The 16,989-nt window shown below is 34.9% G+C and overlaps 1 protein-coding gene and 1 pseudogene across 3 annotated transcripts in view; one reads left to right on the top strand and one right to left on the bottom strand.

Annotated features, from left to right (window-relative positions):
* Window positions 1–16,989, bottom strand: part of Rec114 (REC114 meiotic recombination protein) — a 101,530-nt gene that overhangs the window by 66,452 nt on the left and 18,089 nt on the right. For all 3 annotated transcript variants that reach the window (XM_076851069.1, XM_076851070.1, XM_076851071.1), the window contains exon 2: window positions 5,908–5,997. In XM_076851069.1, coding sequence (XP_076707184.1) covers window positions 5,908–5,997 — 90 coding nt within the window. The remainder of the gene's footprint in view (window positions 1–5,907; window positions 5,998–16,989) is intronic.
* LOC143394144 (ankyrin repeat domain-containing protein 46 pseudogene) lies at window positions 13,362–15,938 on the top strand (annotated as a pseudogene).

The raw sequence follows: 16,989 nt of genomic DNA, 5'->3' as shown, positions 1-16,989 counted from the left end.
AGTACTTCTACTATAAAGGTTGATTCATTAAGAACTGAATACTTAATATTTAAGTTTAAATAGCTACTCAAGACCAAGCAGAAAGCCCAAAGCTTTGCTGACTTCTGAATTTCTATAAAAAACATTTTCATACACACAAAGCTGTTATTGGGCCCTAGCCATCAGTTTCCCTGAAATAAATGTCTTTGGGGGAGGGGGAAAAGAGGTGCAGCTTCAACAAAAATTTGAGAATATAAATATAGAACATTTTAATCCATGGACCTTTGGGGGATGATTAATATCCAAACTTAGTAGACCTGAATAGATAATTTTCCAAAGACCAATAACCAACAGGCATATGAAAAGGTTGTCAACATAACTGATCATCAATACCCCAATGAAGTGTCACCTCCTTCTTCTTAGAATGACTATTATTGAAAAGACAAACGATAAATGTTAGTAAGGATGTGAAGAAAGGGAAACCTTTATACACTGTTGCTGAGAATATAAACTGATACAGCCACTATGGAAAACAGTATGAAAATTCCATAAATAAATTAATAAATAACTACTGTATGATCCAGCAATCCCAATTCAAGCTATGTATCCAAAGAAATGATATTTGGAAGGCACATCTGCACTCACACTTATTGCAGCACTAACTATTCACAATGGCCAAGAAATGGAAACAATCTAAATGTCCATCAATGGATAAATGGATAAAGAAAGTGTAATGCATGGATACATTTACACGTTTTTGACAATGGAGATGAACCTGGAGTATATACTCTAACTGAATTACTCGAGACACAAAAAGAAAAATATTTCAAGATCTCATTTGTATATGGAATCTAAAAATGTTGAATCCAGGGCTGGGATTTGTTAAGGTCTGTAAACAAGTCTGGATAAAGCCTGGCATTTTGCCAAGGGAATGGTTTGTGAGGTGGCGCCAGTGAGCCATTAAGTGTGGAGATTCCTTATTAGTTGACTGCTGTATGGAGTTTATGTTAATTAAGATAAGCTGTGTGGAATGTATATATACCACTCCTGTCCTACAATAAACGGCTCCCACTCCTGCTGTATCAATGTACACAAGTTGTGTGTCCCCCCCCCCCCCCCCCCCCCCCCCCCCCCCCGGTTATTTTGCTGCAGCTGGACTGTGGCAGATGGTAGCCAGTACCAGGAGCCCCGGGACACTCAGGGGTAAGTGACGAAAAAAAGCTGCCCGTCCATAGATAGGACGGGAGCAAATCTGCTCGTCCCTAGGCAGATAGGGCGAGAGGAAAAATGGCCATTTCGGGAAAATGGAGAAGATTGATACAGTATGTTTGTGTCTTGTTTTGTCTTGAAATGTTGTCTTTGTGATGAAAATATGGAAGGGGTGAGAAGTAAATTACTAAGGGAAGAAGGCACCCCAGTGGAACCAAGAATAGCTAGGGCATGTGTTGATGGAAGCCCAGGAACTCTAGTCAGAAAGAAAAAGAAAGTTCAGAAGAAGGATTATCAGGAAAAAAGTTTCAGCAAAAGGCTATTACTGAATACTTTTGGTTACCGGAGGGTGCATGTGCCACGTGCGCGAGCTGGTCACAGCGCAGCAAGGTTTTTCCAAGCGGCAGCAGCGGGCTCTTCCCCGCCCCCTGCCCGGGGAGCGGGACGCCACTGCGAGAGCCCAAATCCAGACCTGACCCGGAGGCACGGTCTCACAGGCTCTTGGTCCATGTGCCCGGTGGCAGTTTGAGTACGGGATGCTCCCTGGGACTCTCTCCAGGGCCATCTGGGGCTGCCCGGGATGCTACGGCCGGCAAAAAACACTACTGTAGCTCAGTGGTAGAGCGCTTGCCTAGAATGTGTAAAGCACTGGGTTCGATTCTCAGCACCACATATAAATAAAGGTTCATTGACAACTAAAAATATATTTTAAAAAAAGTTGAATCCATACAAATAGATAGTAGAAGGGTGAATACTAGGGGTGGTGAGATGGTAAAGAGGAAATAGAAGGATTTAAAGCTTTTGTTGTGTAGGATGAATAAATTCTAGAGACTTAAGGTACAGCATGGTGACTACAGTTAATAGTATACTGTGTACTTTAAGTTTGCTAGGAGAACAGATCTTAAGTATTCTCACCATACACATCCACACACAAAATGGTAACTATATCAGGTGATGACATGTTAACTAGCTTGATTATAGTAATAATTTCAATGTATATCAAAATATCACACTTGATACCTTGAATACATACACAAATTTTATTTAAAAATAATCAGAATCTCAAAGAGGGAATAATATCTCTTCGCAAACTAGGAATAGAAGGGAACTCCTCAATCTTCTAAAGTACATCCACAAAAAACTCTATAGCTAAATTTATACTTAATGGTGAAAAGACTGAATGCTTTCCCTCTAAGATCAAGAACAAGGAAAGGATGTCAAGTCTCACCATTCTTTACATCCCCAGCCATATTTTGTTTTTTATTTAGAGACAGGGTCTCACTGAGTTGCCTAGCATCTCGCTTTTGCTGAGGCTGGCTTTGAACTCACAATCCTCCTGTCTCAGCCTCCCGAGCGGCTGGGATTACAGACATGCGCCACCATACCCAGCAAATCTCACCATTTCTATTCAATACTATAAAGGATGTCCTAGTCAGTGTAATCTGGAGAAAGAGTGTGGAGGGGGTCAGAAGAGTGCACAGTTTGGTAAGGAAGAATGTCAAACTCTCTTTACTTGCTGACAAAAGATCATTTATGTAGAAAATCCTAAGCAGTCTACATAAAAGCTACAGAACTAATAGATGAGGGTACAACTGTTTTTTTTAATATTTACTGACCTCATGTCTCTACCTACACACCAGCAAAAAACTATTGTATATCTATTTTTACTATTTACAATAATAAAAATTGAAATATTTGGACAAATTTAGCAAAGTTTATGAAAGACCTGTAGTGTAAAAATCACAAAACACTCCTGAGAAAAATTAAAGATAAAAATAAATGGAGAGTTAAAACATGTTCACAGTTTGGAAGGCTCAATAAGAAGAAGTCAATTCTCCCCAAATTGATTTGTAGATTCAAAGGAGTCCCAATCAAAACTCCAGCAAGCTTTACTGTAGGAAAGCTTACTTTGAAATGTATATGGAAATGCAAATAACCTAGAATAGCCAAAACAACTTGGAAAAAGAACACAATTGGAGGAATTATACTACTTGATATAAAAAATTATAAGAAAGCAAAAATAATCAAGAATCAGGAATAAGGATAGACATATAAGTCAGCAGAACAGAAAAGAGTCCAGAAATAAACCTAGCAAATTGATTTTCAATAAAGGTGCTAAGGTAATTCAACAAGGGAGGAAAAGCTGTCGTTTCAATAAATGCTGCCAGAATAATTGATATCCACATGTAAAAAAGCAAGCCCAAATCCTTAACTTCACCATACATTAAAAATTAACTCAATGATTTAAGATGTAAATTCCCTAAGATCCATGATTATATTGCATAATAAAATAATTTTTGTCAGTGTCACATTGCTTTGAGGGAAAGAATTCTATACAAAATAAAAATAATATTAGCAAATAATACTAAACATTTAATAATATACCACAGGCCTAAATATAAGAGCTACAACTATTTAAAACCAGAAGAAAATAGTAATCTTTGTAAATCTGGAGTAGATAAAAATTGATTAAATAGCATTAAAAGAGTATGAATCTTAACAGGAAAAAATGAACCTCAAAATTTTAAACTTGTTTTTCAAAAGACACTAAAAAATAAAAACGCCAGCCACAAACTGGAGGAATATTTGCAGTACATGCTCTGATAAAAAGAGGTGTAACTGAAACAAAGACTTTTATAATTCGAATACAAGAATGTAAACAACTCAAATGAAAATAGTTGAGAGACAGGAAGAGACACTGCACCAATGAGACCTGCAAATGACAAGCAAACACATGAAAAGATGCTCAATTTCATTAGTCATTAAAGAAAAACAGATTAAAACCACTTGAGATATTACTGGGTACTAGAATAGTTAAAAAAACAACAACAACAAGCATTGATGAGTATATGGAACAGGTAGAACCCTCACACAGTGCTTAAGGAACTACAACTTTATAAAGTTGTTTTGTCCTTTCCTATAAAGTTAAAAAGAGACATTTCATTTGACCCACCAGTACGTACCTTCCTTTCTTAGGCATTTAACCAAAGAAAGATAAAAACATACACAAACAAAAGCTTGTTTAAAGATTTTGTTTGTTTTAAATTTTTTTAATTTTTACTTTTTATTTTTTATTTTTATTTTTTTGTTTTAATTAGTTACATATGACAGTACAAGATTTTTTATTACTCAATATTGAAGTTACAGATGCACATATGGATGCATCAAGTTGTAGAGTTAAGAATTAATTATTAAATAGAATTAATAATACTTCTATTTCTCAGTAGTGGTTATCTTGGAATTTAATAAACTTGGTTATTTAACTGCATTGCAAAAATCATTCCACATATGATACAAAGAAACTTTGACCATTTTGTAATGACACAACTGTGCAAAAAAGATGGAGCAGAGACAATCCTGAGGAAGTCAAGCTGTATTAATATCACCATTCAACAAAGACCTATAACACTGAAAGGGAGAACTAGATGTGCTAGGCATCCCTAAGGCTATGGTCTGGAATATTCTTCATTAAACATCTAAAGTGCAAGGAATGCAGGCCCTGACAGTGGCAGATAAAACAAAACAGTGCAACTCATACTGCAGTTTAAAAGTCATGAGGAGCACAAAGATGACTCTGCAGGTCACTTCACATTCAGGGATAAAGCCATATTTCCTTTAAGTAGAAAGATGAATCATCACAATATGCCCTACCATCACCATCATATCAGAGCAGAACATGTAAGGGATTCACCAAAAACTTAATGTCTTTTAAATATATTTGGCCTGTTTGCTTATTAATGTTTCTCCTCACTAGATGAGGACAGTCCACAATGATAGGGATTTTTGTCTGTACTGTTCACTGCTATGTCACTAGTTCCCAAATTAAAATGCCTAGTGTACAAGAGTGTTCAATAAATACTTGTTAATTGAGTAAACTAAGTCTAGGTATATATTCAGGAAATATTTGTTATTTGACTTTATTATGCCTATGTAAACATTATTCATGGCCAAATGATGTAATATCCTTCTATAACCTTTCCCTTCTTTTTTAAAAATAGTTTTAGTTGTAGATGGACATAATTCCTTTATTTTATTTATTTTTATGTGATGCCCAGGATTGAACCAGTACGCCACACATGCGCAGCAAGTGCTCTACCACTGAGCTACAACCCCAGCCTCAACCTTTCCCTACTTATATGATTTTTTTGATTAAGAGTTAATAATTCTTTGTTATTTCAATATACTAAAAAAACCCTAAACTTGTAAGCAAGATTATTCTTATTTTTTCTTTCACATATTTCTTAATTCTAAAATTTTCTAAAATGTATACATACACAGAGTAAAGAACAAATGCTTCATCATAAATAAGAACTTTTTGGAGGAGTCTACCAATCAATAACAACATCCTTGGTTTTCGTTCAGCTAATTCCTCAAATCCATTCCCTCTGCATATGCTGTTTTCCCTACCTGGAAAACCCTCTGGCCTTTTCTATACATCTAGCCTTTCTTCAAATAAATCTCCCCAATTAAAAAAACTTTATCATACTGGTTAATCTCAATCCTTTGATCTACTTTGATTCACTAAATCCTAAACATCTTTAGAGCAGGTGATACACGGTATATTTCTCTCTCTACTGTTATAGCATGTTTGATAATGCTTTATTTGTTGAACTTACAGAATTTCAGTGAGAATGAAGAAGTTTGAGGGTACAAAAATGAATGTAAAACTAAGAAGATAAAGAAACACATTTGCATGTTAAACTTAGGCATAAGACCTACCAGTAGTGTCTGTCCCTGGGAAATGAAGAAGTGACCAGATATAACTATGGTGAGAACAAGATACCCAGATTCTTCATTGGAATCAAAAACCTTGAAAAAGAGAAAAATATGTTTTAAAAAATGTTTCTGTAATACTAATAAACATAATTCTAACAATCTAACTATTTTATCAAACAGAGAAAATATGAGAAACATTCTCCCTACCCTGAATGTTCCCTTGCCTTTCATTTAATCTGTAGCCTTTCCCTCATAGCTTCAAGTTTTTCCTCATATTTCCTGGGACAACAGCTAAGCTTTTAAGAAATAAAATTAAACACCAATATTTTTAATCAGAAAGAATACCAGATTAATAATCAAGAGATGTGGGTCCTTTGTGTATATATACCACAGTTTCTTTATCCATTCATCTATTGAAGAAGACACGAATGGTGTGACTCTACTTTATGTACAACCAGAGAAATGAAAAATTGTGCTCTATATGTGTACTATGAATTGAAATGCATTCTGTTGTCATGCATAACAAATTATAATAAATAAATAAATTATGAAAAAATAGATCTGGGTCCTGAGCCAAACACTTTTCAATTATATACATTTTAATAAATAATTTATTCTCTCTGAGCCTCAATTTTCTCTCTGTAAAATGGAGATAATGCCTTATAAAGTTGTTATGAGACTTCAGGGTCCTAGTTTCTTCAGCCAAATAATCCATTTTTCACAACCTCTCGAAATCTGCAGCCTTCCTTTGGATGAGCTATAGTTTGTCAATGTCACACAAAACATGATGCCACAAATTTACCATAATCTTGCTATGATCTAGTTTTATCTCCTATTACTGAAGCAGTGCAGCCTACAATCATTAACCTTTTCAGGGGCAGTCTCATTGAAGAGGTAGATCTTAAATAAATTAACACCCTGAAACTTATCACCCATGTTGGTAAATTATACTTTTCCTTTTTTTCATCTTAAACCTTGTAAGGCCTTGCATTTATCCCTCTTAAATTTTATATTGTTAGATTTGGTCTATAGTGCTAACTATTTGAACTGTGGTAAGAAATTGAGTCAACTGAAGTATCAATGAGGACATGACCAATACATATGTAAGAGTAGGATTTGGTTCTTAAGTAACTATACTATGTAGGTTACTTTAATAGTATGAATAAGCACTAGAAGACAAACATCTTTGTATAAAGGAGAAATTATAGCACACCTTAATGCTAAAAGAGTAAAATAATTAACATAACTAACTCAACTTAAGATATATGTTTATGATGTCCAGTATTCTATTGAATAATAATGCTCTATCTTATAGTTATGTATACAGGTTTTGGAGCTTTAATGTTATACTTCCATGCACAATTTCCTATTGAGTTCTAATTCATTTTAAAGCACAAACTTAATAATAAAAATTTTTGATGTCGAGGTAGACAGGCTTAGCTCTGCACTAATTCTTTCAGTGACTGTTATTCTGCCTCTTTCCCAGTATTGGGAGCCTGGTTACTTGTGGAACAATCTTCCACCATAGTTTACACAGGTTATCTTTTATAATTCACGACCACTTAGAAAGAGGATAGCCAGGACTCAAGCACAGCTTGGAAAACTAGAGCCTAGACAACAGATTTTTCCCAAGGAGGTATGTTAACATGACAGTTTAACATTTTAAAAAAAAATGTAACATGTATGCCAAAACGTATCCAAAACTAAATATGCAGCTCAATGAAGGATAATCAAGCAAATAAATCACCACTACCAGGGGAAAGTAAAACATTTCCAGACTTCCAGAAGAGCTCCCAGCACTGTTTAACCACTATTTACATTCTCCTCCACTCTAATAATGTCCATCCTGACTTCTAATAACATACTTTAGTTTTATTTATAAAAATAGAATCATACAGAAATACTTTTTCTGTTTGGCTTCATAAACACTGTTGCATGTACATTTTTTTTTCTTATTGTAGAATACCATTCAGTGACCATACCACAGTTTATTCTTTCACTCTGTTTTGTGTATGTGTATGTTTCTTTTTTATTCTAATTTGTTATATATGACAGCAGAATGCATTACAATTCATATCACATATAGAGCACAATTTTTCATATCTCTGGTTGTCACTCTGTTTTTATTGGTGAATATTTTTTTTCTGATATTGGGTCTATGTCCTCTATCCACTTTGAGGTTTTTAAAAAATATATATTGTTTTTAGTTGTCCATGGACCTTTATTTTATTTATTTATGTGCTTTATTTATGAGAATTAAACCCAATGCCTCACACATGCTAGGCAAGTGCTTTACTACTGAGCTACAACCTCAGCCATTGAGTTGAGTTTTGTACAGGGTTAGAGATAGGGGTTCAATTTCATTCTCTACATATGGATTTCCAGTTTTCTCAGCACCATTTTCTAACTTTTCTCCAAAGCATGTTTATGGTGCATTTGTCTAATATGAGATAATTGTATTTATGTGGGCATGTCTCTGTTTTCTCTTTTGTTTCACTGGTCTCCATGTCTGTTTTGGTGTCAATACCATGTTGTTTTTATTACTATAGCTCTGTAGTATAATTTACCATCTGGTACCGTGATGCCTCCTGCTTTACTTTTCTTGCTAAGGACTGCTTTTGTTATTCTGGGCCTCTTATTTTTCCAAATAAATTCCATTATATTTTTAATGAAGAATGTCATTATAATTTTAATAGGAATTGCATTTAATCTGTATAGCACTTTTGATAGTATATACATTTTGACAATATTAATTCTGCCTATCTAAGAATATAAGAGATCTTTCCATCTTCTAAGGTCTTCTTCAATTTCTTTCTTTAGGGCTCTGTAGTTTTCATTGTGGAGGTCTTTCACCTCTTTTTTTAAAATTTATTCTCAAGTATTTTATTTTTTGATGTTACTGTAAATGGGATAGTTTTTCTTCCACGAATATTTTATAATTCTTCCAAGTGGTGACCAGTGACTTGCACAAGAATCCCAATTTGGACTTCTCTCCTGCTCTCCAGAAGGTTACCTTTAATTGCCCAGTCCACATCTCCATGTAATGGTCTAAGAGTCATCTCAAAATTAACAGCCCCAATCTTGAATTCATAACCTCCTCATACATAGATTCATCCAATATTTACAAAGTACCCATCATGTGCTAGGTGGAGGCAGGCATCTGACTCTTAGTTTTCCCACCTCGAAAAATAATTCTATCCATCCATTTCTTTAGGCCAAAGCATGGAATCATTACCTGCTCCTTTTCTCATACCCATATCCAATCCGTTAGCAAATCCTCCACATTGACCTTCAAGATATCCAGAATCCAACCACTTCTCACAGGTCTGAGTTACTGTCATCATTGCTAAATGGATTATTATACCAGCCTCCTGACTCACTATGTTCGTGCTCCCACTCTCCAACACAGTTCATTTTCAAAATAGAAGCCACAGTAATCCTTTTAAAACTTAAGTCAGATCATGTCATTTCTGATTCAAAGCCCTGTAGTGACCTTTCACTTCATTTAATACTCCTGTGAGGCATTCCATAATCCAACCCTCACTGTCTCTCCTTTCTCATCCTCTGGTTTTCCTAACTAGCCCATGAAAATCCCCACAGCTCAACCAGAATATTCCTATTCCCTTCTCCATAGCTCTTATTGCTTTTTTTTGTCATTTTATATTGACTTATTTATTGTCTGTCTACCCCAAGAAAAATTTAACCTCCATTAAGACAGTTTCCACCCCTCCGACTTAGTCACTGCTATATACCCAAATGTCTAGGAGAGTACCTGGCAACATAATAGGTACCTAATACCCATTAGTACCTAATAAACACATAATGCTTTTTTGACTGGAAAAGTGAATATGAAATTCCCAATGAAGACAACAGATTAAAATATAAGATTTTCAAAGGAAACAAAGACGTTTTCAGAAAGAATTTATTACCAGCAGATCTGCGATAAACACACACACACATACACACACACACACACACATTAAAGGAAATCCTTCAGGAAGAAGGAAAATAATATCAGATGAAAGTTGAGATCTCTGTAAAGGAATGAAGAATACTGAAAATAGTAATTACATGAGTAATTATATGAGAATTAATTATTTAAATATCCTTAAAATATAATTGGTAAGTGGGATTATAAACAATACTCATTTCAAAAGAAGGCAAAATAAAAACAATAAGAATAAAGAACAGATGGGATAACTACACAACAAATATCAAAATAATAAATTTAAACCTAACCCTATCAATAATCACAATAAATGCAAATGATTTAAAAAGCCCAACTAGAAGCAGAGGTTGTAAGGATTGGGGTGGGGGGACAAGACAGTTATTTTCTGCCTGAAAGAAACATGTTTTAAATATAAAAACACAAGCAATTTTAAAATAAAACAATGTGGAAAAATGAGAGGCCCAGAATAGCCAAAGCAATCATCAACAAGAAAAGTGAAGCAGGAGGCATCACAACACCAGACATTAAATTATAATACAGTGCTACGGTAACAAAAATGGCATGTATTGGCACCAGAACAGAGATAAAGACCCATGAAACAGAAGAGAAAACACAGGACATGCCCACTTAAATACAGTCATCTCATACTAAACAAAGGCACCATAAACATACTTTGGAGAAAAGATAGCCTCTTCAACAAATGGTGCTGGGAAAACTGGAAATCCATATGTAGCAGAATGAAATTGAACCCCTATCTCTAATCCTGTACAAAACTCAACTCAAAGTATTTCAAGGACATAGACCTGAGACCCTGCACCTACTAGAAGAAAAAGTAGGCCCAACTCTCCATCAGGTCAGCCTAGGAATCAATTTCCTCAACAAGACTCCTAAAGTGCAAGAAGTAAAATCAAGAATCAATAAATTGGATGGTATCAAACTAAAAAGCTTTTTCACAACAAAGAAAAGCCTATAGAATGGGAGAATATCTGGAGCTGAGGCTGTAGCTCAGTTGTAGAGTGCCCGCCTTGCATGTTGAAGCACTGGGTTAGATCCTCAGCACCACATAAAAATAAATAAAGATATTGTGTCCAACTATAACTAAACATATATATATATATATATATATATATATATATATATATATATATATGAAAATCTTTGCCCCCTGAACCTCAGATACAGCATTAATCTCCAGGATATACAAAGAACTCAAAAAACTTAACACCAAAAAAGAAATAATAACCTGATCAATAAATGGGCAAAGGAACCAAAAAGGCACCTCACAGAAGAAATACAAATGTTCAAAAAATATATGAAAAAATGTTCAACATCTCTAGCAATTGGAGAAATGCAAATTAAAACTACACTGAGATTCCATCTCATTCCAGTCAGAATGGCAATAATCAAGAATACAAGTAACAATAAATTTTAGTGTGAATGTGGGGAAAAGGGTTCACACATACTCATAGCTAAGCTCCATGGAACCAACCTAGGTGACCTTCAACAGATGAATGGATAAGAAAATGTGGTAAATATGCATAATGGAATGTTACTCAGCCTTAAAAAAGAACAAAATTATGTCTTTTGCTGGTAAATGGATGGAACTGTAGATTATCATGCTAAATGAAATAAGCCAACCCCCCAAAATGATATGTGAATGCTAACACACAATAAGGGTTGGTTGATAGAAGTTCACTGGATTAGACAAAAGGGAATGAAGGGAAAGGAAGTGGGTAGAAAGATAGTAGAATGAACTGGACATAACTTTCCTATGTTCATATATAAATATTTGGAACTCCATATCATATACAACCAAAGAATGGGAAGTTATACTCCATGTATATATGATATGTCAAAACACATTCTACTGTCTAAATTAAAAAGAACAAATAAAAAAATTTAAAAAAAAAACAGAAGAATCAACACAAAATGGGTTAAAGGCTTAAGTGTAGGGGCTGGGGTTATGGATCCACGGCAGAGTGCTCACCTGGCATGTGCGAGGCCCTGGGTTCGATCCTCAGCACCACATAAAAATAAATAAATAAAATAAAGATATTGTATCCATCTACATCTAAAAAATAAAACATTAAAAAAAGACTTAAATGTAATAGCCCAAACTACTACTAAGAAAAGGGGAGAAATACTCTATGACACTGGTCTGAGAAAGGGCCTTTTGGATAAGGATCCCAAAAGCACAAGCAATGAAAGCAAAAATAAGCAAATGGAATTACATCATAGTAAGAAATGGCTGCACAGCAAAGGAAACAATTATCAGAGTGAAGAGACAACCTACAAAATGGGAGAATATATTTGCAAACTACAAGGAACTCAAACAACAGCAAAAATAGCAAACAATCCAGTTAAAAAATGGACAAAGAACCTGAAGAGACATTTCTCAAAAGAGCACATACAAATGGCAGACAGGTTATATGAAAAAATTTTGACATCACTAATCCTTTGAAGAATACAATTTGAAACCCCAATGATGTCATCATCTAATTCTCCTAAGAATTACTATTATCAAAAAAAAGAACAAAGGCCAATAAGGATGTGGGGGGTGGAGGAACTCTCATACACTGTTGGGAATTTAAATTAATAGAGTCATTATGGAAAACAGAAAAGAGGTTCCTCAAAAAATTAAAAGAACTAAAATGTATGATCCAGCAATCCCACTACTGGCTATGTTCCCATATGAATGTATGTTCCAGAGATAACCAGCATGGGAAAAAAAGAATAAAATCCTATCATTTGTAGCGACATGGATGAAATGTGCCAGGCACCAAAAGACAAATTCTCTCATTCATAATGGAATCTAAAACATTTGATTTCACAAAAATAGTAGAAGAGTAATTCCAGAGACTGCGGAAAGAAGTGGGGATAGGAAGACAGGGAAATACTGGCCAATGGGTACAAAGTTACAGTTAGGTAGCAGGGATAAGTTCTGGTGTTCTATTGTACAGTAGGATAACTATGATTAATAATATTGCATTGAATATTTCAGAATAGCTAGAAGATAGGATTTTGAATATTCTTACTACAAAGAAAAGATAAATGTATGAGGCATGAATATGCTAAAGTTCTGATTTGATTATTATACAATATATACATGTACAAAACAACAAATTGGACTCCATAAATATGTACAATTCTGTCAATTAAAGCCAAATAAAAACAAATGTTCTCTGAGAACTGAATTAAATTAGAATTCAATAACAAAGATCTCTGAAAAATGGCCCAAATATTTTGAAACTAATGTACTTCTGAATAATGTGTAAATAAATGAGAAATTAAAAGGGAAATTAGGAAACATTTTGAACTCAGTGTCATTCACCTGTTTACATACTTAAAAAAAAAAAACCTATATAATCACCTCAATAGATGAGATTGTAGAAAAAGCATCTGATGAAAATCCAACATCCATTCCTGATTTTAAAACTCACAGAGTATCTATAAGAAACCTAGAGTTAACCTTATATTTAATAGTGAAGATTTCGCTCAGTGGACGAACTCCTCCTCTGCTGCCAGCTGGGAGGTGCTGCTGCCGCTGTCGCCGCTGCTTGTCTCATAGATCCTTGCTGACACATTACTGAATATTTTTGTTGAACCTGCTTAAGAAATCAGAGAAACTGTTGAGGGGCCACTGGAGGAAAGATCTGATCTTACAGCTGGCGCATATTCTGTTCACATTAGAACAATGTCCTACGTTTTTGTAAATGATTCTTCTCAAACTAATGTGCCCTTGCTACAAGCCTGTATTGATGGAGACTTTAACTATTCTAAACGGCTTCTGGAAAGTGGATTTGACCCAAATATCCGTGACAGCAGGGGCAGGACAGGCCTTCACCTTGCAGCAGCCCGAGGGAATGCAGACATCTGCCAGCTGTTGCATAAATTTGGTGCTGACCTTCTAGCCACAGAATTACCAAGGAAACACAGCTCTTCACCTCTGTGGCCATGTGGATACCATCCAATTCTTAGTTTCCAATGGCCTCAAAATTGATATATGCAATCATCAAGGTGCTACTCCTTTAGTTCTGGCAAAGCGCAGGGGAGTGAATAAAGATGTCATCCGATTGCTGGAATCTTTGGAAGAACAGGAGGTAAAAGGATTTAACAGAGGAACCCACTCAAAACTGGAGACCATGCAGACAGCTGAGAGTGAAAGTGCCATGGAAAGCCATTCTCTCCTCAATCCCAACCTACAGCAAGGTGAAGGAGTCCTTTCCAGCTTTCGAACCACATGGCAGGAGTTCGTAGAGGATCTGGGCTTCTGGAGGGTCCTGCTCCTGATCTTTGTCATTGCTTTACTGTCTCTTGGCATTGCCTACTATGTGAGGGGAGTGCTGCCCTTTGTGGAAAACCAGCCTGAACTGGTGCATTAAAGGAGCTCAAGGAGATGAGGCAAATGCTTATTTCTTGGCTCCCAACATTGATTCTCAGTTTCTGAAAATTTTTCTTAGTGCAAGGCAGCGAGAGCTGAACATTTCTTTTTATGCACTTTTACTTATTGTAATTCTTTTAGAAGAATAATGTGTTCATTTGAACTTCATACTATAGTCAAGTATAGGGCATCCTAATGCTACCTCTCACTCAACCTGACTTCTTAAGAAAATCTACTCATAGCCTGTTTGATAAAAACATGGAAATGACTAGAGAATAGAAGCTAAGGGAAGAGGGTAGGAAGTCCTTTGGATAGAAACCCTGATCTTGGACCAATTGAAGTATCCAAAAAGAAAAAAGTGTTCTTTTTATGAATGATTTAGGTGGTGGTTTTAGTTTTGTTTATTTTTGCGAGAGCCCCTTTTTTGTTTTTATTTACTTTCTCTGGGGAGAGGGCAAAACCTTTTAACTTAGAGTACATTTGAAAAATCTTGTATAGCAAATTAATATTGTTAGAATCTGTTTGGTTTATTTCAATATTTTGAAGTCTAGTCACAAACCAAACAAAACTTTTGAAAGGAACTATATTTCCTTCAAAACTGATTGATTTAATCTTTGCTTTAGGGTGATTCTGGTTTATTATAAACTACTTTGCTTGTTAGTATCTGAAAAAAACTTAAGGAGTTCACTTTGCTCACTTTCTAATTTCCTCTGGTGTATATATTAGAGGTATCCTGTTCATCAAAAATGCAGTCAGCAAACTCTTTTTCTACTGAATAGTTAGCAGGGGAAAATAATTCTCATATCTGATTGTCACTAGAATTCTGTAGTGCTATTTCCGTGAAAACGTCAGTTCTATAAGCTAGCTGTGTTGTCACAGTTGTATCATAATTATTTAATGTGGAGTCCTATTTAGAGGCCTGTCAGACTTTTTGTCACAGTCCCATCCACGTCAGTAATTCTCCTATGGCAGGAATGGGTGGAGTACTCCTCAGTTAACAGCCCTGAGCCATACTGTGCTGAGTGTCATCAACTCTTTCTGACTGCTAACATCATGTACATTGATATCTGGCCCCCAAACTATATTGCAGCTTTCAGCAGTGTGTTTGAAGACCTCTTTTGTTAATGTTTCTGTATGTATAAATCACTTCTTAGGTTATTACAAAAGAATCTGAATGCTTAATAATCGTCCATTGAGTGAAGTCTGAAAATTGTAGTGAAAGAATTAATGGCTTTATTTTCTAGAACAACAGCATCTAAGCTACTGCTAGTTGAATTGTTGCTAGAACCAGAAATTACAGTTAGTGTAGAATTGGTACTTCTGTGATTCTTTTCGCTTCTTGGTATTTCCTCCTTTGTATTTATATATCTGTTATTGAGGCTTTTTTCTTTCGTATGGCTATATCCTCCCTTAAAGAGCTGTTTTAAAATTCCTGCTTTACTGTTTGTTTCAGGATCAGCTTGCAGAGTCTTGCTTTTAGGTTAGATACAAACAAAGTTAATCATACTTGGTATAACAAAAAAAAAAAAAAAGAACCAAAGTATATTCAGTACAAAAGCTTTGGAATTAGTTTTGCATTTGTTTGTAAGCCTAAACATATGCAAAACTGGTCAATATATGTAAATATGTTACACTTTTTAAAAGATTAATGTTTCCTTTTCAGTGCTGATTTCTTTGTATTGTCTGCATTCAGCATTAAGTAAAACCACCAATAAAATATTTATAAATCCTTAAAAAAAATAGTGAAGATTTCTCCCATGATAAGAAATAATACAAGATATCTGCTCTCATCAATATCTGCTTCTATTCAATATTGCTACTTAACATTGTTCCTGAAGGTTTTGTATTTTTTAAAATATTTTTAAGTTGTCAATGGACCTTTATTTTATTTATTTATATGTGGTGCTGAGAATCAAACCCAGTGCCTCACATGTGCTAGGCAAGCACTCTACCACTGAACCACAACCCCAGCCCCGTTACTGGAGGTTTTAATCAATGCAATCGTTCAAGAAATAAAAAGCACTTATACTGGAAAGAAGTAAAACTTTCCATTTATAGAATGTATGATTGTCTATGTAGAAGATTCAACTGATTTTACTAGAACAAATAAGTGAATTTTAGTAAGGCTATATGCATAAAACCAATAATTAAAATCATACAAACATATATTAATGGAGAAAAAGAGAAAAAAATAGAATTTATTTTCAGAAGTATTAAAATATACAACAGTATCAAAAATATGGAATACTTAAGTATATGCCAGTGTAGTGGCACTCATCTGTAACCACAGCACAGGAGGATCACAAATTTGAGGCCACCCTGGGCAACTTAGTGAGACCTTGGTCAATCCCCCGAAATACACACATGAATACATACATAAACACACATACACACTTAGGGATAAATATAATGAGCAAAATGAAAGTCTAGCTCATTGAAAATTGAAATTTTAAAACTCAAATACATGGAGAGACATGCTTTGTTCATGGATAGGAAGATTTAGTAATATTAAGATATTAGTAGATAAGAGTAATGGTCCCCTAAAAGTATCATGTTCTAATATTGTGAATATGTTATCTTACATGATAAAAGGAACTCTGGAGATGTGATTAGGTATCTTAAAATGGGAGATTATCCTGTATTATCCAAGTGGGCCCAATGTAATCACAAGAATCATTATAAGGGAAAGGCAGAAGCAGAAAGAAAGAAATGTGGCTTCTAACACTGGAGATAGAAGGCAGACGTAAGGAATGCA

Source organism: Callospermophilus lateralis, chromosome 3, assembly GCF_048772815.1.
Source record: "Callospermophilus lateralis isolate mCalLat2 chromosome 3, mCalLat2.hap1, whole genome shotgun sequence".
Lineage (NCBI taxonomy): Eukaryota > Metazoa > Chordata > Mammalia > Rodentia > Sciuridae > Callospermophilus > Callospermophilus lateralis.
Note: the sequence above shows the minus strand (reverse complement) of the source record. Positions and strands in the feature narration are given on the sequence as shown.